This window comes from Pan troglodytes, chromosome 9, assembly GCF_028858775.2.
Source record: "Pan troglodytes isolate AG18354 chromosome 9, NHGRI_mPanTro3-v2.0_pri, whole genome shotgun sequence".
NCBI classification, from domain to species: domain Eukaryota; kingdom Metazoa; phylum Chordata; class Mammalia; order Primates; family Hominidae; genus Pan; species Pan troglodytes.
Genome location: NC_072407.2, coordinates 61,202,511 through 61,225,322, shown reverse-complemented (window position 1 = coordinate 61,225,322; position 22,812 = coordinate 61,202,511). Strand labels below are relative to the sequence as shown.

Here is a 22,812-nt window from a genome sequence, read left to right as displayed (position 1 = left end):
ACCTCGTGATCCGCCTGCCTCGGCCTCCCAAAGTGCTGGGATTCCTTCTGTGTATTAATATGGGCAAGGACACTGATTACACCAAGGGGTAGGAAAGGAGGAGAGGAGGGGAGGGGAGGTAAGAGGTTATTAACTTTTTAAAATCATGTTGGATTTTTTTACTTGTATAATCAACATAGATTATCTTTGTGATTAAAAATCAACAATGAAAAAATTAATTTTTTTCTAGATAAATTCTCCTGCATCCCACCCTGAAAAGCTCTTATTCAAAATCAGATTGACTTTCAATACTGAAAGAAACATGGTATGCTATGGAATCAGACTAGGTGAATGCACTTCCAAGTAAATTGCAGCATATTTCATTCTTTCCTTTTTGTTTTTTTTGGTCTTATATGTGTGGTGTGGGACTTTTATATTTTCATATTTTTGTTTATTGACTCACTATAAAAACTAACTTTGTTCAAAGCAATGCATACATGAAGGTATGGCTTGATGCTATAGTTACGTTGCTAAAATACATATAATAACTACAAAGTTACTGAAGTAAAAGGAACTATTTGACTTCCTACAGTTATCTAGCATACCACACTTTGAAGAAATTGGACCATTGATTAAATAAACTAAACATTAATCTTTGATCCCAAATTGTCAGGAAGCCAGGAGATCAAAAGAACATCCCTAAGGAAGGTGTTAGGCTCAGCCTGGTTCCCATCCCCTTTACCCCTTTGTTCCTCAAGCTAGGGTCACTTTGTCACTTTCTGCATCCGAATCCTGACCCAGTTTGCAAACTAGTCTTGACCTGGTGTGGCTTATTATTATTTGGGGGCTCAGCGTTTACACCTACATGAAGTTGGGCTGGCAATGAGGCTTCAGTTTACTAACCAGATGTGTATGAAACACACAAACACAAAGGGGAAGTATTTAGGAAAAAAATACACCTAGGTTTGTATTACCATTTCAGCTCCATCATTTATTCCTTGTGTGTCCTCAGCCAATAATGGCTAATTATTGTAAACACTATTTACAGTTATGTGCTATGTACTAAGTGTTTAACATACAGTATCTCATTTAAACTTTGTGTAATCCTCTGAAGAAGATCCTCTTATTTTCCCCATTTTAACAGATGATGAAACTCACAGAAGTGCTATGGTTATATAGCTAGTAAAAGTGGTAGAGTCCACTGCACTTGAATTCAGACTGGGCAATGCTTTAACATCAGGAATCCAGCCGCTACATGACTTAATATTTCTCAATGTTGTTTCCTTATCTGTAAATTGGAGATATTAATGCTCACTTCATAAGATTGTTCTGATGATAACATTCACTAACGAGAGAAGTGCTTCCACATAGTTGACACACAGTAATTATGAGTCCCTTCCCTGGTTCCTAAGAAGTAACTTTTTTTTTTTGAAAAACAAAACAAAAACAACAGGGTCTCAGTCTGTTGCCCAGGCTTCAGTACAGTGGTGTGATCTTGGCTCAATGCAACCTCGACCTTCTGGGGCTCAAGCCATCCTCCCACCTCAGCCTCCTGAGTAGCTAGGAGTATAAACATGCACCACCATGCCCTGCTAATTTTGTTTATTTTCTGTAGAGATGAGGTCTCACTATGTTGCACAGGCTGGTGTCAAACTCCTGGACTCAAGTGATCCTCCTGCCTTGGCCTCCCAAAATGCTGGGATTACAGGTAGAAGACACCATGCCTGGCCCTGAGAGGTAATTTTACTGGTAGACTTATGCCTTGGTTTCTGTTTCTAAGCCACTGTTCTGATATCTCAGACACCCAACTTTCCCTGTAAATTGGCCTCCTTTCAGCCTCTGCAGGTGACCCCTGCCACCTCATAGGGCCCTTAATCTGTGAGTGCCAGCCTTGTCCTTTTCCTCCCCTTCCTCCTCCACCCCCTTTCCCAGAAGAGTCCTATGCTTTACACGAAGGGTGGGAACACGTGGCACTCATGCAAGGTGCCCAGTACTGAAGGAGTGTTTTAAAATACTCACGTTTCCTTTCACCCTATAAAAGCAGCCATGGTGTCTGAACTGGTCAGTTCCTCAGGCCCTGTGGACCTGCCTGGCTCCACCAGTCCCTGTCTGTGTGCCTACCTGCTTTTGAGGCCGGATAATAACCATCTGATATTCAGGCCAGGAATCCACGAGCACCTCCATGTTGAAGGGGTTCCCGTGATTGATGTGATACACAGAGCCATACACCTGAAGGAGGGATGAAAGGGACCAGGAGAGGTTGAGATCCCCAGAGATGAGGATCTGGTTGTGAAGAGGAAGATAAAAATGGAGATTAAGAGAAGGTACTGAGACCAAGTCAGTGATGGTGAGATGAGCAGTATGGTCCTGGAGAGGACCATACTGATGGACGTGAAGTTACCAGCAAGCAGGCAGAACTCACAGGTAGGACTGTCCTTGTGATACCAAAGAGCTACTGTGTACTAGCTGGGCACTTGGCAATGCTCTTAGCATTTATATTGTATAGATTTATTCAGTGTCCATAGCAACTTTAAGAGGTAGGTGCTAACGTTATTCCCATCTCATTGATGGAAAAACCAAACGTAAAGTCAGAGAAAGGGAAAGAAACATCCACAAAGCCATCTGACTAGAAAATGGCAGCCTTGGAATGCATATCCATTCAGACAGGCTCCAAACCATGTTCATAGTCACCATGCTCCACTGCCTCTCCAAATGAGTGGCAAAACCTGCAGAGTGGACCTAGCTGCCTCTTCCCAAAGAGAAGCAGCAGCTCTTGATATGCAGCCTGTGCCCCCAGTCCCATCCTGTTTCCCAGCTCCAACCCTCTGCAAACAGTCAGGAAGGACTAGAATCACAAGCCTGCTATTTTCTCATCCTCAACACCCCTACTCCCATACCCTGACCTCCCACTGTTCCCTGACCTTCAGGGACTCAGGGATGCTCCTGGCCAAGGATTTGTATAGGGCCAGCAGCTTATGGGAGTTATTCAGTAGGATCATTCTGTGGGATGCTTCAGACCTTGAGACCTTGAAGAAGAAACTCTGAAAAGATAAGAAATGAAGGGAAAATGTTAAGGAAACAAATGAATTTAAAATGCACTTTATACATCTCCATTCAAGTAACACTTATGATGTAGGTACTGTTAGTATCATATTCATTCTGAATACACCAAATCTCAGAGGGACTAAGTAAATTTCTCAAGTTCTTAGAGATAAATGCCAGAGTCAGATTTTGAAACCATATATGAATGGCTCCAAAACCCATGCCCTTCCTCCCTTGTGGAAAGAATTAAAAGTGAATATTAAGAGTTCTGTGAGCTTCCCAAATGCCTGTAACAGAACACTCCACCACTACCATCATAAGTTTTTTCCTGTATTTTGGTCATTATATGCCTGAGAATTCTTCTTTCATCTGCAATAGAAAATATCAGCCCTCTAGGAACAGGTATGACTAAAAAACTTGGAGCAGGAGTAGGCATAGATTTTCTTTAGTTTCTCAGGGCCAAATATTTCAAACCTACGGCCATTTTGGAACTTATCCCAGTTTCATTACAAAAATTAAAAACAGATAGAAAAATTTTAACACATATCTGTAAACTTTTGTTGAAATATCATTCAGAATTCTTAGAAATGTGCCAATAATTTAACAATAACTTGGAGAAGGTGATCATCACAACTGATAGGTTCAAAGCTTTGGCTGATTTCAAATTTTAGTTCCATCTCATACTTCTTTGTTAAGTTGCTTAACCAATCAGAACCTCAAAGTGTTTTCTCACAACTTTGGAACTGGAAATTAGAATGCATGTTTTCCAAAGGATTGAGATTACACAATGTAATATGTATAAAATGCATAGCATTATGCCTGGAATAAAGTAAGAACAAGTTTTAATATATGTTAGTTTTTTTAATTGACTTCATATTAATCAACATGTCATATAGAGATTTAGCAATTATATTCAATGATGTAAAAATAATTAAAAATGTGAAGAACTTACAACAAAATTAATGTAAGAGAAGGAACCCACGAATCAGATATTTGAAACAATCATTTGCAAATCAGTTAGCACAGATTTTTGAAATTTTTTATCCATGAAGTTAAAATAGTTAACAAATATGTGTTAAGTAATAGGCAAGGTGAAACATATTTTATCTTGTCTGGGGTCAAAGGCCTCAAAGTTAAACTATGTTCTGTAGCTAGATGAAGCAATGTTTAAACAAAGGCATCCTTTTGCAAGATCTCATAATTTCAGAATGTTTGAATACCCAAGGAACTTTTAGTAAATAAAACTGGATCTCTGACATGAGCCTATCCCCTGTCTGACTCTGCTGTTCTTGTAGCTGTCAAAAAAAAATGGTCTTTTTCTTCCCCCCATCTCCAAGTGCTTTCTTTGCTCTGTTTCTCACCTGATTTAACTAAAATTGCCCTTGCCCATACCCATGTGTTTCACTATTGTCTTCTCCTTTGAGCTTTTGGTCAAGATTTTAAAAGTTTTAATTCAAGATCTACCATGCTATATCACTCCCCGCAAAAAAACTTGTGTTCCATTTGCCCTGGGAACATTATATCCTGGGCTGATACATGAGAACAATCCCCACACCTATCAGCTGCCAATCTTTGTCCAAAATACCCCTCCTGTGCATTCCCTACTCCATCCCCTTGCAATGACCTTTGTTGAGGGCCTCTCCTCATACTTAATATTGCTCTTGTGACCCCACCCTGGCCTCAGCTTCTAACATCTACCCAAATAAAAGTGTTCTCTACCTGTATTCCTACCATCAACATTTCTTTTCTAAATCAGGAAGCTGCTAAAAACCTGGGGAGACCCCTCCCCACCTTCTTTAAAAAATCGTTGTAAAGGACACATAACACAAAATTAACCGTTTAACCATTTTTAAGCATACAATGCAGCGGTATTATATACATTCATGGTGCTTATCCATTTCCAGAGCCTTTTTGTCAACCTAAATGGCAACTATACCCATGAAATCACAATTACTCATTCCCTCTCTCCCTAGCACCTGGCTAGGGGTATATATATATATATGCCCCTATATATAATATATATATTTTATATATATATAAAATAACTTTTATTTTACTTTATTTCTCTAGGAATTTGCCTATTCTAGGTACTTCATATATCATGGAATCCTATGATATTGGTCCATTTGGGTCTGGCTTATTTCACTTAGCATAATGTTTTCAAGGTTCACATCTGTTGTATTATGTATCAGAATTTCATTCCTTAACTAAAATAATTTTTCATAATATATGGAAAATAAGTTTAATGTCCACTAAAGAGAAATTATAAATTTGTGAATGACAGTCTGTAAATATGAGTAGCACACAGTCAGTGGTCACTGTGAAGACTACAGAAAAGCAATTATAATGAATAATGGGTAAAAAATCAAAATATATAACTTTTACATATGTACCCAAATTATGTTTGCATGTGGACAAGGACTTGAAGGGAATAAATAAACATGAAAATTGTTTTTGGGTGGTGAAAGTATGTGTGATTTATTTCTTATTTAAGAATTTTAGTTTGTACCATTGAGATGTTTTTATTTTTATGCAAGATTGAAAAAAACATGGAAGGCAATGGAACCATAGTTAAATATGAGAATTATGAAAACAGAATAAATGCTATATATTTTTTTCTTTTTTCCCCACAGTCCCATCAGCTATCAAGTTTCTTTATTTGTAGGGAGAAGGAAAAAGCTCCCCATGTCCCACAATTCTGTACATGCCTCATCCTGTCACCCAGAGCAGTCAACAAAGAGTGCAAGGCAGATTATTCCAAAAAGAATAGCAGTTGACATCCAATAGTGCCAAAACTGTTTTTAGTCAAAGAGACTTTACTGAGAGCCCTCATTTATAAATGTACTTGGCATTGTTGTTTAAATGCATTGGCATTGTTGTTCATTTGGAATGTTCCACTCTAAGTACCTTTAGTAACGTTTTGCCATTTCTGTAAGACTTGGTATACAGTCCTAATGTATAAGCCAGAAGGAACTCAGTTTTCCAGAAATTAAGGATCCCATTTTTATCTAAAATATTGTCTTTATTCTTAGGTTCTCTTGATGAACTTAGCCAGTGATTTTTTTCCTACCTAGGCGCACAAAAAAAAAAAAGAAAAGAAAAAAAAAAACCAAAGGGGTAGAACACAAAAATCCCTGTGAATTTTCAAAAGCCAAGTTTTATAACTCCTGCAACATTACTGCTTACTACCAGTTCCTTTCTGACCCAGTGAGATGTAAGAGGCCTCTAACTGGATCCAGGCCAGTTAATTCCAAGATCAAATCTGTTCCTAGACCCAGTCTGTTTCCTGTTGTGACTCCAAACCCAGTTTGGATCAGAAATTTGCTCCAAGCAACTCAGAGAGCTCAAAACACAAATGTGTGAAGCTCCAAAATGCGAGAGGGAGCTTACCTATTATCCTCAGCCACTCTGAGAGATCAACGGACACAATTGGATCCTGCAGGTACCTTCTGTGTTCACTTCGCGCTCCTGGGGATACTAGAAGCTCCACTTCAGATTCTGCTTCTGACACAGTCTGATAAAAGAAAAACTTCAGCTGAATTAAACTTAAAGGAGTTTCATTAAGCAACAAACAATTTGTGAATCCGGCAGCCTACAAAATCACAGCAGATTCACCGAGGCTCCGGGGGTGCCTCGTGGTCAAAATGAATTTATAGACAAAAAAGGTAAAGTGATGTACAGGAACCAGAAATCAGGTACAGAAACAAAGAGATTGGTTACAACTGGGCGCTTGCCTTATTTGAACACAGTTTGAACATTCAGCAGTCTATGAGTAGTTGAAGTATGGCTGCTGGGATTGGCCAACACTCAAGTATTGTTACAGGTGCACACTACTAAATTAGGTTTTCAATTTTGTCTGATGATTAAGCTACGTTACAGTTTACCCACAAGGACTCAAATGAAGAAGTACAGAGTCCTTCTCAGGCTGTAATTAGTTTGTTTCAACAGTTTGTAGCAAAATTTATTGAAAGGATTGTCTATACATGCTTTCTCCAATCCCCCTCCTAACCTCATCTAATTGAGTTTTTGCTGCTACCATTCTACTGAAACACTTTTTAAAACCATCAGGGATCTCTGTGTTATTAAATCCAGTGGTCAATTATTGCTTCTCATCTTAATAGATCATCCTTTAATGGACTTGGTTTCCAAGACAACACACTCTCTTGTTTTTTCTTTAACTTTACTGACTACTTTTTCTCAGTCTCCTCTGTGGACCCTTCTTTCCTCCCCAATTTCTTAATTTTGGATCACTTCAGAATTCCCGATGATCCCATCTGGTCCCATAGCTTTAAAATCAATCTACCTGCCAATGACTAATACATTTAAATTACTACTCAAACTTTTTCCAAACTCAAGGCATATGTATCTAACGGCCTGTTTGACATCTCTTGGATTCCATCCAATAGCCATCTCAAACTCATTATGTCTCAAATCAATCTTCTTATCCACCCTCTCCACCCAGCCTACTTCACCTGTAGTCTTTCTCAACTTAGTTGATGGCAACTCCATTTCTTCACCTGTTCAAAGAAAAATTCTTGGAGTTATTCTTAAGTATCTTTTCCCCTCCCACTTTACATCCAATCCATTATGACATCCTGCTAATTCTGGCTGGGAGAAAATTCTTCATGGCCTCTCACATTTCTGTATGTCTTATGAGCAGAGACATTGACAGCCTTTTCTCCTGACTATCTTTTCAAGGATGTTTCTAAAGAGGACAGCTTGGAAGCTAGAGATATTGCTTTCTTCTGAAGCAGAGGGTAGGTCTGCTTACTGATCAGTATAAGAAAGATAATGTCCCCCTCTGGAGCAAAGTTCAGACAGGTTTGCTTGCAGTTCATTATGAAACATCCAGGTGACCTAAATTCAGGGTTCCTTGGCTGCAACACACATCTGTTGCACTTGCAACATTAATCTGCCTTTCTGTATTTCCTCTGTAGGACTTGTGGAGCAAGGATGACTGACACAAACACAAAAATCATTCTCCCTGTTGAATGAGTCATAAAACTCTGTCTTTGACCCAGAAAGCTTGTGTTATCTGTCAGCATTCATGAAACTTTGCCCCAAGTAGGGTAAACTTTTATATGCTTCACAGTTCTTAGCAGTCTTTTCTGGATGGAGAATGCCTTTAGTCTTCTGTCAATAACAAATGAGGATGCTCCTTTTAGAACAAAAGACAGATTTTGTCATGTCTTTGTGCAACTCCTGCAGCAACTCCCAATCTCATTTAGAGAAAGAGATACAAATTGTTTATAACAGTTCTCTAAGTTAGACTCCAGTCACCTCCCTGACATCTGTCCAGTCAGGTCCTAGACCTCACTCTCTTTGGCCTCTCTGCTTCAGGCACTTGGCTGTTCTTTTTCTTCTGCCTGCATTCTGTTTTCTTATTAGACCTATAAAAACTCTATTACCTTGTTTAAGTCTTCACCTAAAAGCCACCTGCTCAATAAGGCCTCCTTTGGCCATCCTATTAAAAATTACTACTCCTCCCCTTTGGGTATATACCCAGTAATGGGATGGCTATAAATCATGCTGCTATAAAGACACATGCACACATATGTTTATTGCGGCACTATTCACAATAGCAAAGACTTGGAACCAACCCAAATGTCCAAAAATGATAGACTGGATTAAGAAAATGTGGCACATATATACACCATGGAATACTATGCAGCCATAAAAAATGACGAGTTCATGTCCTTTGTAGGGACATGGATGAAACTGGAAATCATCATTCTCAGTAAACTATCACAAGGACAAAAAACCAAATGCCGCATGTTCTCACTCATAGATGGGAATTGAACAATGAGAACACATGGACACAGGAAGGGGAACATCACACTCTGGGGACTGTTGTGGGGTGGGGGGAGGGGGGAGGGATAGCATTAGGAGATATACCTAATGCTAAATGACGAGTTAATGGGTGCAGCACACCAGCATGGCACATGTATACATATGTAACTAATCTGCACATTGTGCACATGTACCCTAAAACTTAAAGTGTAATAATAATAAAAAAAATTACTACTCCTCTCCTAGTCTCCCTGCAATGCTTCTGTGCCCCATTGTCATTCTCTGCCTCTATTTGTCTTTTTGACAGGGTCTCGCTCTTTCACCTAGGTTGGAGTGCAGTGGCTGAATCAAGACTCACTGCAGCCTTGATCATTCAGGCTCAAGCAATCCTCCAATCTCAGTCTCCTGAGTAGCTGGAACTACAGGCATGAATCACTGTGCTTGGCTAATTGTTTAATTTTTATTTTATAGAGATGGGGGAGGGGGTCTCTGTTTCCCAGGCTTATCTCAAACTCCTGGTGACAACTTTATAAACTTCTGTGCCAAACTCTCATACCTCAAAATATCTAGCAGAGACAAATACAAAACCCAGACAAAAATGTATGCTGACAACTATGATGACATTTCTAGTTTTATTTTACAAAATTTTAATGCTAGCTTGCTAAAGATTTACTTAAGTAGCATGAACATGAAAAATACTTTGGACTTGTTTACTTAATCTATGAGCACTCTTTTATTTATAAGCCAATTGGGTAGTCACAACATTTAACGTAATACATATGCCTACACATTAACACATCTAGACATACATACACCCAAAGACACATCTAGACATACATACACCCAAAGATCCAATAGCTTTTACCTTGGAACTCTAGCTATTGAAATAGAAACTCATCAGTCTGCAAACATGTTCACATGGCTGAACTTTGTTAGCCTTGATAGGTAATCCAGTGAAGGCTGTGAACCAAAATTTTCAGTAAAACAGTTTCCGTGGCAGTTTAATTTTTAAAGTCCAAACTTCTCCAGACTCCAAAGAACACTGGGGTCAAACAGCACCACAGGAGAATATCACATACTAACTTGGCCCAACAGCAGCACAAAAGCCTGGATACATGGAACTCCAACCCACTTTCCCATTCAAGGGCAAATACCAGATTCCAAACTATACTGGGGTCAAACAGTGTTACAAAAGAGTGTCAGTTTATTAAATTCTGATTTCCGATGACTATATCAGACACTTGCAAACAATCACTAAAACAATCCAACTGTTGCAGCATCAAACAAGCCCCAAAAGTCTACAAACTGAAAGAGTTGGGGTGATTCCTCTCTCCATTGGTTGGGCTCAATCAACCTGCAAATCAAAATTCCTTCAGAATTTCTCAAATGGAGAGGAGCTGATCCCACTATCTGGTACCCACAAAAGACACTCACTTGCCTGGACACACACACAATGACAAACAAGCCCCCAAGAATGTCCATACTGAAACAGTCAGGGTATTTTCCTCTCTTCATCAGTTGGGCTTATTCAACCCGCAAGTGGAAATTCCTTTAAAAATTTCCCAAACTGAGAGGAGCAGATCTTTCTGTCTGGGCCCACAAAGGACAGTCACCTATCTGGATGCCGATGTCAAATTCCAAAGGCAGTTCTTCCAAGGCAATCAGGACCATGGTTGGGGCCAGGTGTGGTGGCCCCAGACAGAGGGTACTTATCTCTCCAGCCAAAATTGGGTAAGCAGCTGCTTAGTAGTTCTGTGAGACTCCTGGCCCATGGCAGCCGAGCCAAAGTGTTCCTGGTCAGGAAACCAAAAGCTGTTACTGAAACACCAGGGGTGTGGTCTAGGTCCTGCAGCTCACCACACAGAAAGCCAATCAATATAACCAATTGCCAAGGAAGAAGGCTGAGTTGGATGCTGTAGCAGAGGAGATGCAAGCTCGGTCTCAAATCCGTCTTGCTGATCAACTAAAATTATGAGTTTTCATAGCAGTGAAGAAATGTAACAATGTGTAGAAAAACAGGAACTCAGGAGACCTAAGGAAGCAATCATAATTTATGAGGGGTCTGGTGTCCCACTGTCTGGATGGGATCATCTGGTGAGTTTCAATTCTTTGATACTTTTTGAGGGACCTAGGGGTCCTTTACTAAGGATGAAATTCATATAAAACAAATAAAAGTTTCAAGCATTAAGATCAGAAGGGTCAATTTCTATGTTTATACAAAAAAAATTCTCTATGGGACTACAGGGGAGGTTTCAATTCCACTGCCAGTGCTAGCTCCAGTCGGCCTCAAGTCTGCCTATGATTCTGGCAAACTGAATCAGGACCTTGGCCAGGAGAATAGCTTCCTCTCCCATCTCTGGGCTCCTCACCCATCTGTAGGGCTGCTGAGCTTGCCAGTTTCTTATAACACTTCAGTTCCAGAGCAGACTCCTTTGCATCAGCCTTTCAGACCAGCTCTGGAGTCTCTCTAGAACTCAGCACGTGCATATGGGGTGCAGAGGGATACGGCTGGAACTAGAACCCCTGTGCTTTCCTCTCAGAAACACATGCTATCTGACAGAGTGGTTACTCTCTAGGACTCCAGCAGGGGATTCTCCAAGTCCACTTCTCTGATGTATCTACTCTGTGGATCAAAACTCAAAGGTTTAGCCTTATGTGTCACAACCTCAGGGCTCTCTGGGCCTAGCTTAGTTCTGATATCAGTCCCATTGTACTCAGTATTAGTCATAAGTGACTTCATGAAACACTGGTGGCAGCTTGGATTCTGACATGAACATGGGATCTCTGAATGGAAGCAATGAATTCTGGTTTCACAGGTGCTGAGGTTATGCTCATCTGCTTTGGGCTTTTCAGGCTGTGTGAGAGATCTCTGATTCTAGGTCTCTCCAGCTGGCTACCCTTGAATGTTCTTCCATCTTTGGGACTTTGCAGGTCCATCATAGGGTCATGGTGGAAGAGACAACTAGGATACCATTTAGGCATGGCCCCACTTTCAAAAAAGTTCTCAAATTTGAGATTCTAGTGTTATCACCCAATGGTACAGAAACACAGACAGAATGGAGAACACATGCACCATAAATTACACACTGCCAAGAGTCCACTCTGAATTAATGCTTTATAATTCCTGCACTGATCTTGTAAGTAGAACAATAATATTGCATGGCATTTTTGAGGTTGTAAGCATACATTTATACACATTTTAAAGCTATTATATTATCAATGTTTAGCCTACCTTTACGTGTTGGTATACTTCATACTACAAAGAGTGGCAATTAGTTGGCCACCTTTGAACCCCTGTGAGGCCCTGAAACTCTTGCTCATGGCAGGGAATGGGAATGGTATGGCTGAGTGTCTGTGGGAGGTTGATGGAGCCCCACCCTCTGTGTACTCTCACAATGTGTCAAGGGTCTCTGGGATGCTTCTTTCATATCAATGTCCTTCATTAACCCTTAGCAACGTGAAACTGGGATGCAGCAGCCATCATTGGAAGACATCTGATAGCTGTTGGCACCTATTCATAAAATCTGAAAACTTCCTAGGGAATCTGAGGAGAGTTGCCTTTGCAAGATCATTTGGAAAACTTTGGAGACTTTGCCTCCTAGGGATAATAAAATTAATAAGATTATGGATATTAATCATGTTTGTTTCAGGCACGGACCGAACAGTCAAAGAATCACTCTATCTCAATCTAAGTCATAATAAATTCAAAGTTACTTTGAGGCAGTGACTAGATGCTTGTACATCTCTTCTGTGTACTAGTACTTTTCTGATTTCTGTTCACCAGGGACCTCACCATGAGACTCTCATACTCTGAAATCTTGGGGAATTTTTTTCTCTCCAGAAGTCTTTCTAGGGAAGAAGGTTTCTTTACTGGCTTCTGAGATGACAGGAGGACACTGGGACCTGTGGTTCCCCAGCAATGCTTGCTCTATCTCAGAATTCCTAATGAAGTTCCTCCTGAAGGTCCAAAGGAGCATCCTAACTCTTAATTCAGGAGCTTTGGTGATTGAGCAGATTCTTCATATCTGGACACTTAGGGAGGGGTTGTTAATGCAGTCAGAGGACCTTGCACTGCTGGTGGCTTTAGATGTGGCTGCACCTCTCTGTAGCAAAAGAAAGCTGTTTTAACTGACTGGTGGCTGGTGGCAAGACATAGAAGAGCCAAGAAAACACAGGTTCTTTATGGTAGAAAAGACTGATAGCACCAACTTAAATAAATACCAGAAAAGGATGAGGGTTTCTGGAGTTTGATATAAACAACAATCGGCCTCCGTAGGAAAACTTGACATGAAAGTGGATTCTTGAAGCTTTTAGAGAGGAAGAAGGGGGATGTTTAGGGACTTCATGGAGAGAACAAGTCATGCTAAACTGTTCTGGGTTGGTGATGAGGTTTCAGTGCCTCCAGAGAAATCAGCAAGTGGTATTTGGTTTTAGCTAGATCAGGGAACTGAGAAGGTGTCGGATCCACAGGACATGCTTTCTTGGCGTTGGCATCCTAGAACATTTTAAAGCTCTCTGATGTCTTCTAGTCCTCTAAGAGTCTAAGGAAGAGAAAAACAAAAACTTTGGCTATACTACAAATCAATAGGGGACTCTTTGTTGCTCCTTAATATTTTCTTTCTGATTCTTTCATCTCCTGTTCCCCATTTTTCTACCCCAAATTCAGCTTTCATTATTTGCTTAGTCCCTGCTAATGCATTCTCTAAAGCCATGTCCCAAAACTGTGGTTAAGAAAGACACCTGCCTTCTTCCTTCATCCTTTGTGACCAAAAAGCTGATCTGAGCACCTGCCTAACTTTCTGAAAGGGAGGAAAATCAGATAGGAGGTTTAGTAGAGATTGTCTAGTTTCAAGAAACTAAGTCCTGGGAAGTGGACACATGATTGCATGTGCAAAACCAAGACCAGAACCCAGATGCTCAGAATCCCAAGCCATTGTTCTTTGTATTGTAAGATGCTGGTTTCCACTTTGTGATGAATTTTGCACATTGTGACTCCAGATATCTCATCATGAATCTCTTCCTCTTGAGACTTTAGTTGAATTAGTTTACACAAATATTTGATCTGGAAACTTTCTCTCACTCTAGCCTGGTACTGGCTTGAATATGTTGAACAATAAGTCCTATTATGTTATGAAAAAATTTGATTGATTCATCCTCAAATCCTGCATTTTTGTCTTTTCTAGCCTAACATATTATTTCTCTTATTATACTTATCATCAGAAAATCTGGAAGTTCAGTAACCATCAGAAACCTGAAATAGAAGTCATACTTCATGGAGAAAGAGGCCAAAAGTATTTTTCCTCTATGGTGTTTATTTATTTTTTTGTAGAACTACTTTATGGAGGTATAATTGACATACAAAAAGCTATATGTGTTTAATATATAAACCTTGATGAATATAGAGGTGAATACATACTCATGAAACTATCACAACAATAAAAGCCATAAACATATTCATCACCTCCTAAAGTTTTGACAGCTCTATTTATTATTATTATTGTGTGTACATATGTGTGTGTTTGATAAGATCATTTAACATAAGATCTGCAATCTTTCTTTCCAAATTAGCAGGAGACCTGTCTCTGATGCTGCTGAGCCACTTTGACAATCGTTATATAGAAATCTGATTGGATGCCGTGAAACTGGACATCAGCAAAATGTCAGAATGGGACTTTCTAGCATTTATCCTCACACAGAAACATCAATTTAAACAACTATCTATGCATGAAAATACCTTCAGAAGAGCTAAGAAAACCAGGTGAAAGGTTACAGAAACGTTGTGTAGCAGAGAAATAAGAAAAGATTAATTGAAGAGCATAGGAAGAACAATTTTTCATTTCCTGTGTCACCCCTCCCACAACACCAGGCAGCAGGGCACAGAGAGAGGCAATCTCTGTGTCGAAGAAGAAAAGTGAAGTGAGCACTGAACTTTGCCTTGGACTCCAACGCAGAGCCTGCTTCAGTAAAATCCAGTAATGGGTATGTGACTATTGCCCGAAACTCCAGGCTAGTACCTGCACACTAAGCCAGACCAGATCACACAGCCCAGGCTCCAGGCTTGCCTGGTGGACTTGGTTTCTGGGTATATCCTCATGCCAGGTCTACCCCAGTGCCTTGGATGTCAGGTAGTCTTGGGGACCAGGCCAGCCCCAGTGACTCCAGGCTCCAGACTGCTCCCAGAACAAGGCCGGCCTCGACAACTCCAGGTTTCAAGCCAGCCCCAGGACCAGGCTAGCTCCTGCAACTCTAGTCACCATGCCAGTGTCCATATATCCAACCCCTAATCTGGCCCCTGTGGATACAGGCTCGAGGACTGCCTAGCACAAGGCTAGCCCCTGTGGTCGCAGACTCCAAGTCCACCCTAGGTTCCAGACCGGCCCAGAACTAGATTGGCTCACACCAATCCAGGATTCAGGCCCACCCCATTTCCAGGTTGGCAGCCCTAGCCATAGGCCTTAGTCAGGTATCTGGCAAGCATCTGCAGACCCAGGCTCCAGGCCTCCCTAGGCCTAAGCCAGTTTCTGCCACCCCACTCTCCAGGCCAGTTCCTATGGTCCCATCCTCCAGTAGACCCAGGGTCCAGGCCCATCACAGTTGACTCCAGTATTGGGCAGGTGCCTACAGACCCAGTATCTAGTACTGCCTCTGTGGACCTAGGTTCCAGTCCAGTTCCTACAGCCCTAGGACCCAAGCCACCCTTTGTGGCCCTAGTGTCCATGCCCACTTCTGAATGTGTTGGTTCTAGGACAGATCTCACACAACCAGCCTCCAGGCCATTCCACAATTCTTGGCCTACCCCTGTGGCTACAGGCACCAGTCTAGCACCTATGGTCTCAAACTTTAGACTGGCCCCATCTCACCACAGCCCTAGGCCAGCATCAGACTCCAGGCTGGTTTTTGTAACCCAGCATCCAACAAACTCAGGGCCCAGCTGTGCTCTAGCAGACCCAAGGTACAGGCCGACTTCATTAGACCCTGTTGCTAGGCTGGCCATCAAGGACCAAGTCTCTAGGACCATCTCTGAAGACTCAGGCTCCAGGTCTGCCCCCGTCTACCAAGATCCCAGGCCCATTTCTCCAGATTCCAGCTCCAGTCCTGCACCAGTACCAGGCCAGTCCCCATGGACTCAGATGCCAGGCTTATCCCAGCAGACTCAGACACTATGCTCATTCCAAAATCTGGCCAGCCCCTGCAGACACAGGCTCAATGCACGCCTCAGAGCCATGTTAGCCCCTGTGGACCCATGCTCAGTCCAGCACCTACTGTTAACAGGCTCTGTACCTGCCCTTATAGAAATTGGCTTTATGTTCATCCCCACATACCCAATGAAAAGATCCACCCCAGTTGATCCAGGCTTCAGGCCCAACTCTACAGACCCAGGAAACAGGCCTACCACCTGCTAACACAGGCACCAGGCCAGCCTGCCTGAGGACTTTGGCAACAAGTTCACCTGCAGACCACACTAGACACCCTACAAAGAATTGCTGGATGACTAGGAAAGGGTTTTTCCAGACAAAGCCGGTATGCAAGAACTAGAATAAGTTTCTTGTTTTTCAAATGTGCAGACACTAATGCACTGCCTAAAAATCAAGATCAAGAACAATCAGAGAAAAATGATACCACCAAAGGAAAAAAAAATAACCAATAGCTGAACCTAAAGAAATAATAGTTTATGAACTGTCTCATAATGAATTTAAAATAATTGTCATTGAATAGCTTGGTGAGCTATAAGACAACCCAGATAGATGACTAAAAATAATCAGAAAAATAATACATATTCATAACTCAGAAGGAAATCATTGTGAAGCCTGAAGTATTGGATCTAATCTATATAAATAGAGGAATAAGCCTGGAGGGAGTAAAATCAGGAGGGACAGCTGGGCTTGGATCATTTAGTAGGTAGGTACAATGGAATGAGCTGAGGTTATAGGAATAGTGATTTCCTTTTTATCTTGATGCTCTCCCGTCACCTCATGTTTTCAAATATTTATTGCTCAAATCTATCTCCGCAGCACTGACCTCTCATCTAACCTCCAGATATTAATATTTTGTTGCCTCTTTGACATCTACTCTTGGATATGTCAGAGGCATTTCACTCTTAACCCCTTCAAAACCAGAGTCATAAAATTTAATTGTGCCCCTCTTCCTGTGTTTCTGAATCTGACAATGGTGTCATTATCCATTTGACTACCCAAGCTAGTATCCTGTGAATACTTCTCAGCTTCTTCCTTTACCTCTTATACACTGTGTTTTTAAAAAACTATGAAACATATTCTACATTCAAAAGCAATTTATGACAGCCAATATTTCATATAATAAACATCCATGTATCTCTTTCCCAACTTAAAAAATAGCACACTACAAATCATTAGAGGCATACAGTGTGTCCCTCCTTCATCTTATCTCCCTTTCTCATTCTCAAGGACAACCACTAAGTCTAAATTTGTTTTAAAATTAGTAGTGTCTTACACTTATTTAGAGACATATATATATGTAGTAAAGGTATAAATAGTAAACTTTTGTTTTGCTTGGTTTGATTTTATATAAACACATCCAGCTGAATATGTTCTTCTGTGATTTGCACTACTTTTTTGAGGTTCATTGTAGTTGATGAAATTCTCTATCCACTTTTACAGTTAGAGAGAATTCAATGAAGAATCAACTGCTTATGCACATTCAGGGGTTTTCTGCTAAAAGCAGTGGCAAGTTTTTCTATGAATATCTTTGAATATGTTTCCTGGTGCACATATGCAGGGGTGTCTCTCAAGTCTAGATGTAAAAGTGGAAATGCTCAACTTCAGAAATAGATTTGAGCAATAAATATTTGAAAACATGAGGCAATAGTAGAACAACAAGAAGAAAATGCATAATCTCCCTTATTATAATAGATATTGCCCTATTATTTTACAAAATGGTTGTACCACCTTGCACCTCAACCAGTGAGAAATGAGAGTTCTCATTATTCTATGTCTTCATCAAAGCTTGAAGCTTGGTATTATCCATATTTTAATGTTTGCCAATTGTGTGGGTGTAATAGGGCATCTTATTGAGGGTTTCAATAGTAGTTTTCTAATTACTAATGGAATTGAACCCTTTTTCCTTTTTCATGCTTCAGGTTCTAAAATGTTTATGTCTTTTTTTTTTTTTTTTTTTGAGAAGGGGTCTCTTCTGTCCCCTAGGCTGGAGTGCAGTGGTGTGATCTCGGTTCACTGCAACCTCCACATCCCGGGTTCAAGCGATTTTCCCACCTCAGCCTCCCAAGTAGCTAGGACTACAGCTGCATGCCACCACGCCTGGCTAATTTTTGTACTGTTTTACTAGAGATGGGATTTCACCATATTGGACAGTCTGGTCTGGAACTCCTGACCTCCTGATTTGCCGGCCTCTGCCTTCCAAAGTGTTTTGTAAATTTTTCTACTGGATTATTTTTCTTTTTAGTATTAATTCTAGAAGTAATTTAATATTGTAGACATAAATTGCTTATTCATCATACGTGTTAAACATGTATTCTGAGTTTCTTCTTGATTGTTTATTCTCAGGTGTCGTAAAGAACAGGAGTTGTTCATTTTATTGTTGTCAAGTTTATTAATCTTTTTATGTCATTACAACATCTTTCAAAGGATGTATTCTGTTGTTTTCTAAAAATTGCAAATGTTTGCTTTTACCATTCAAGTATGTAATCTGGAATAATTTTTTGTATATAGCTTGAAGTAGGTATCACTTTTTATTTTTTGCATATGGATAAGAAATTACTCCAGTGATGCTGACTGAATTGTTCATTTTTTCTCCACTGATCTGTACTGCCAGGTTTGCAACATAAGATTGTTATGGGTTGAACTGTGTCCCCTCATAATTCACATGTTATAGTCCTAACCCCTAGTACCTCAAAATGTGACCTTATCGGGATATACATTTCTTCTTGATAAACTTAGTTAAAATTTGATCACACTGCAGTAGGATGGGCCCCTAATCCAATACCCCTGATATCCTTAGAAAAGGGGAAAATTTAAACATAGAGACAGACACAGAGGGAAGATGACGCAAAGACCCATAGGAAAAACATGGCCAACTACAAATCAAGGAGAGAGTCCTGGAACAGATCTTTCCCTCACAGCAGCAACAGGTTCCAACTCTGCCGACATCTTGACCTTGGACTTAGAACCTCCAGAACGATGAGATAATGCATTTCAGTTGTGTAGGCCATATAGTCTGTGGTACATTATTACCCCTAATAATCTGTCTAGTCTGAACTTTTCTAACAAAATACATAATGTAGAGCCCTCATGATCTAATCACTCAACAAAGACCCATCTCTTAATGCCATCACCATGGAGATTAGGATTTAAACATATGAATTGTGGAGGATGCAAAGATTCACACCATAGCACAAACTAATACAAAGATATTTTCTTATAATTTGTGAGTCTGTCTCTACTCTCTCTGTTCTGTTCCAGTGGTATATTTTTCTGTATATTCACCAACTACTGTCTTAATTTTGAGATTTCCTACTCATTAGTATATCTTGTCATTGACTTATGTCTAATTTTTGTGTCTTCAACAAAATAATTTTCTCCATAAAAGGTTAACAAATCATTTTTACATTTATTTCTAGGTAAATAATATTTTTCTAGGCATTATAAAATAATTTCGGGGGCATTACATTTTCTGATATTGTTGACTAAGCTAAATCCAATGTTTTGTAAATATCATTCTTAAACCTAGCCCATTTACTACTTTAAACTCATTCTAATATTTTATCTGTAAATCTTTTTAGTTTCAAAAATAGGTAATGATATTATCTGTGGATATTTCATGAATATGCTTTGTTCCCTTCTTTTCAATCCTCAAATATTATCTTTTACTAATTTTTCTTATCACACTGCATCGGCTAAAATAAATTTTATTTACCAGCTAAATAAAAGCAGTAATTGTGAGCACTCCAGTATTCTTCCTCACTGTAAAGGAAATACTTATAACGATTCATTATTTCACATTATGTTCCCTGTGAGATTTTGAAGTTGCCCTTAATCTGGCTAAGAAACCTTCTGGTATGTTTATATTTATATATTTGATAGTAATAGGGGCAGCCAAGATAAAGTAAGCCCTTTATAGCCCATTATTTCCACTAATTAAAACTAAAGACTTTGGAAAACTTTTTTTTTAGAAAGCAGCATCCTGAGCTTCTACTCTGGCCACCATGGAATAACAGAGAACTAATTTACACTCCTGCCTGAAAAACCTGGAGAAATAAACAAAATATTCAAAATGGCTTCCAAGATATTGAGCATTAGTCAAAGAAGGACAGTGATCCTTGAGAAACACAAAAAAATGATCCAAACTCTAAGACTGCCCCAGCTTACTGCCTGAAGAGAGGCTCTAGGCCATGATGCAAGTGAAAGAATCCAGGCAAAGCTCATTTGCAACTGAGTTGAGGAAAAGGAAATGAGTTCAGGGAAGCCAATGAGTTTAGCTTTCGAAGGGCAGGAGAGGACTGTACAGAGAGGGTCCCCATGAGTCTTTAGATGAGTAGTGATCTGCACATGCATGTGAGGAAATTACCTAGGTCTGAGAAACCAGCTAACTAAAAAGAGTAGAAGGAACAATCCCTGGAGGTCTTACAGAGCTGGGAATATTGCTGTTCCTGTCAGACCTAGAAAAAAACATCATAATTTGGGGGGCATTGAGTACAATACCAAAAAGAAGTTTGGCTCAGCAATAGGGAAAAATTAGCTCTATAATATACGGGTGAAACATTACAAAAAAAGAAAACTGCAGGCCAATATAAAGATAAATGCAAGAACTAACAGGTAAATACCAGTTATGCAAGGTTGGTTTAACTTTTGAAAATTATATCACTGTAATAAGCCAATTAGAATAATTAAAATTTCTATATATACATAGAATCATCTCAATAGACATAGAAGAAGAGTTTGGTAAAGCTGATATCTATTTCTAATAAGAATATCAGCAACCTAGGAATAAAAAGGAACTTCTTAAATCTCATGAAGAACACTTATGAAAAACTTAGAGGTAACATCATACTTAATGGGATAGGATTGAATGCATTCCCAAGACTAGAAAAAAGTCAAGAATGTCTGCTCTGGCAGATTCTATTCACCATTGTGCTGGATTGTTGGGATTCACACAGGATGGTGGCAGAAGTATTAAAGGAAAATATTAGGGAAAGTTATAGGGAATAGTCACAAACCTTTTTGAAAGGTTGAAAGGTTATAAAGCTTGTAATAATTGAACAGGCTGAAGGCAGCCATTTCTTACCTTATAGCATTAGGTCATAGGGTAAATACCAGGGACAACACAGGCTTCCCCAGTTAGATCTGTTTACCCTACCTCCATTAAGTAACCTTTGAGACAGATGGCCCTCTTGGGGGTAGTTTGACCAAGGATATTGCCCCCTAATGGTATTTACTTTAAACCAGGGTACCTGAGTTTTAATCATTCCTAGAACTACTCTCTTAACCATGTTAATTATCCACAAGTGTGTTTACTCAAATCTTCTGTTGTTAATTCTACACTAAATAAACTCCTAGAGTGTGAGCTACTCAGGGCAAGCTGCAGTGACAAACCTCTTTTGGTTTATAGGCAGTCAGAGACTCAGCAGGACTGGCAAAACAGATTATCTGTGTGTCAGTGTACATTTTATTCATCCGTCGTTTGGGTCAGGGTCTGCGGGCAGACACAGGTAGCTAATGCCCTGTTGTGAGAAGCAGTACCTCAATTGGTGCCCCATGTGAGGAGAGCTGTGTGAGGACAGTCAGGGGTCTGCAGAAACAGACCTTCCGCAGTTGGAGCCCCTTGTAAGGCAAGCTATGAAGGAAGTGTAAGGACCGCTTTCATGAGGAAAGCTGCAAAGGAAGCCTGAGGAATGCGACGGGCCCCCGGGAAACAAAGGTGAAGAAAAACCGCGTGGTCAAGTCAGTGAGTAATTAGTAAGTCATTGGTGCCCACTCAAGGTTACCAAGTTCTGGGGAAAGTTGGTTCAAGCTGAGATTTCATCATGGGACAACAGTTATTAGCACAGCAGAAACATTATATAAAAGTATTACGACAGCTGCTTAAGGCTAGTGGAGCTTCAGTTTCACAGGCTCAATTAAGGCACCTAATCATGCATGCTAGACAAATTGCTGTAATGCAAACTGTTAAATCCCAAAGTCCATGGTTCCCAGAAGAAGGAACGCTAGACATAGAGCTCCGGGAAACAAGTGGGGAGAGATCTTAAAAACATCAGTTGCAAAGGCAGCAAGTCCCTGTAACAGCTTTAACGTTATGGGCTTTAACTAGAGCAGCCCTGGCTCAGTCACACAAGGAAAAGCCTAAAAAGGGGGAGGAAGAGGAAACATTACCTGCCTTATCACCTCGTCTTCCCTGGGCCGTAATCACCAGGCGGAATTAACAGAGAGGAAAAGGAGGTCTTACCTGAGCTTCCTCCAATAGATAAGAAAAAAGGCAGAGGATACACTACAGTTATCAGTTCCTGTCTTAAGCAGGCTGAATTAAAAGAAGATCTCTTATCCTGCCCAGTAACGCAAAATTGGCAAAGCGATCAGATACCTAAAGGGTTAAAAAAGGGCATTAGAAGCTAGAGCTGCATTGCCAAGCAAGCAGTAAGAAAAAACTAAAACTCCGCCCACATGGCAGCAGAGGCAACGAAGAGCTAAGCCACCATTGGAGCTAGCCTGCAGGGGAGGGGCGAGAGGCACATGCAACAAAGTCAGCCCAAGGGGAGGCTGGGGTCCACCCTGGCCAGGAACAGCCAATGGGTGCCTGCGGGAGGGAGCCAGCACAGGCAAAAAGCAACGCTTTTACAAGTGCAAAGCAGCCAAAGCCCCAGGACGCACCTGCCTGACTCTCTAGCTTTGCAGACAGCCCACAGCAAAATTTCCTGTGCTCCTTGTTTACAAGTGACATCCCAAATTATAATTCTCTGCTAAAATTTAAGTAAAATGTAAGAATTTGAAAAACCTCTTTTCAGATAATAGCCAC

General features: G+C 40.4%; 1 protein-coding gene across 8 annotated transcripts in view; it reads right to left on the bottom strand.

Annotated features, from left to right (window-relative positions):
• Positions 1-22,446, bottom strand: part of GLYATL1 (glycine-N-acyltransferase like 1) — a 28,895-nt gene extending 6,449 nt beyond the window's left edge. Inside the window, exons 1-5 of one of the 8 annotated variants that reach the window (XM_016920938.4) lie at positions 22,246-22,446; positions 7,494-7,538; positions 6,412-6,535; positions 2,901-3,020; positions 2,101-2,208 (exon numbers count right to left, since the gene is read on the bottom strand). In XM_016920938.4, coding sequence (XP_016776427.1) covers positions 2,101-2,208; positions 2,901-2,978 — 186 coding nt within the window. In that variant the 5' untranslated portion in view covers positions 2,979-3,020; positions 6,412-6,535; positions 7,494-7,538; positions 22,246-22,446. Of the gene's footprint in view, positions 1-2,100; positions 2,209-2,900; positions 3,021-6,411; positions 6,536-6,755; positions 6,859-7,493; positions 7,539-9,676; positions 9,917-10,424; positions 10,588-22,245 lie in introns of those variants that run through there. The other 7 variants (XM_024347161.3, XM_063784081.1, XM_016920939.4 and 4 more) reach the window with 7 other exon arrangements.
• Between the last annotated feature and the right edge of the window lie 366 nt (positions 22,447-22,812).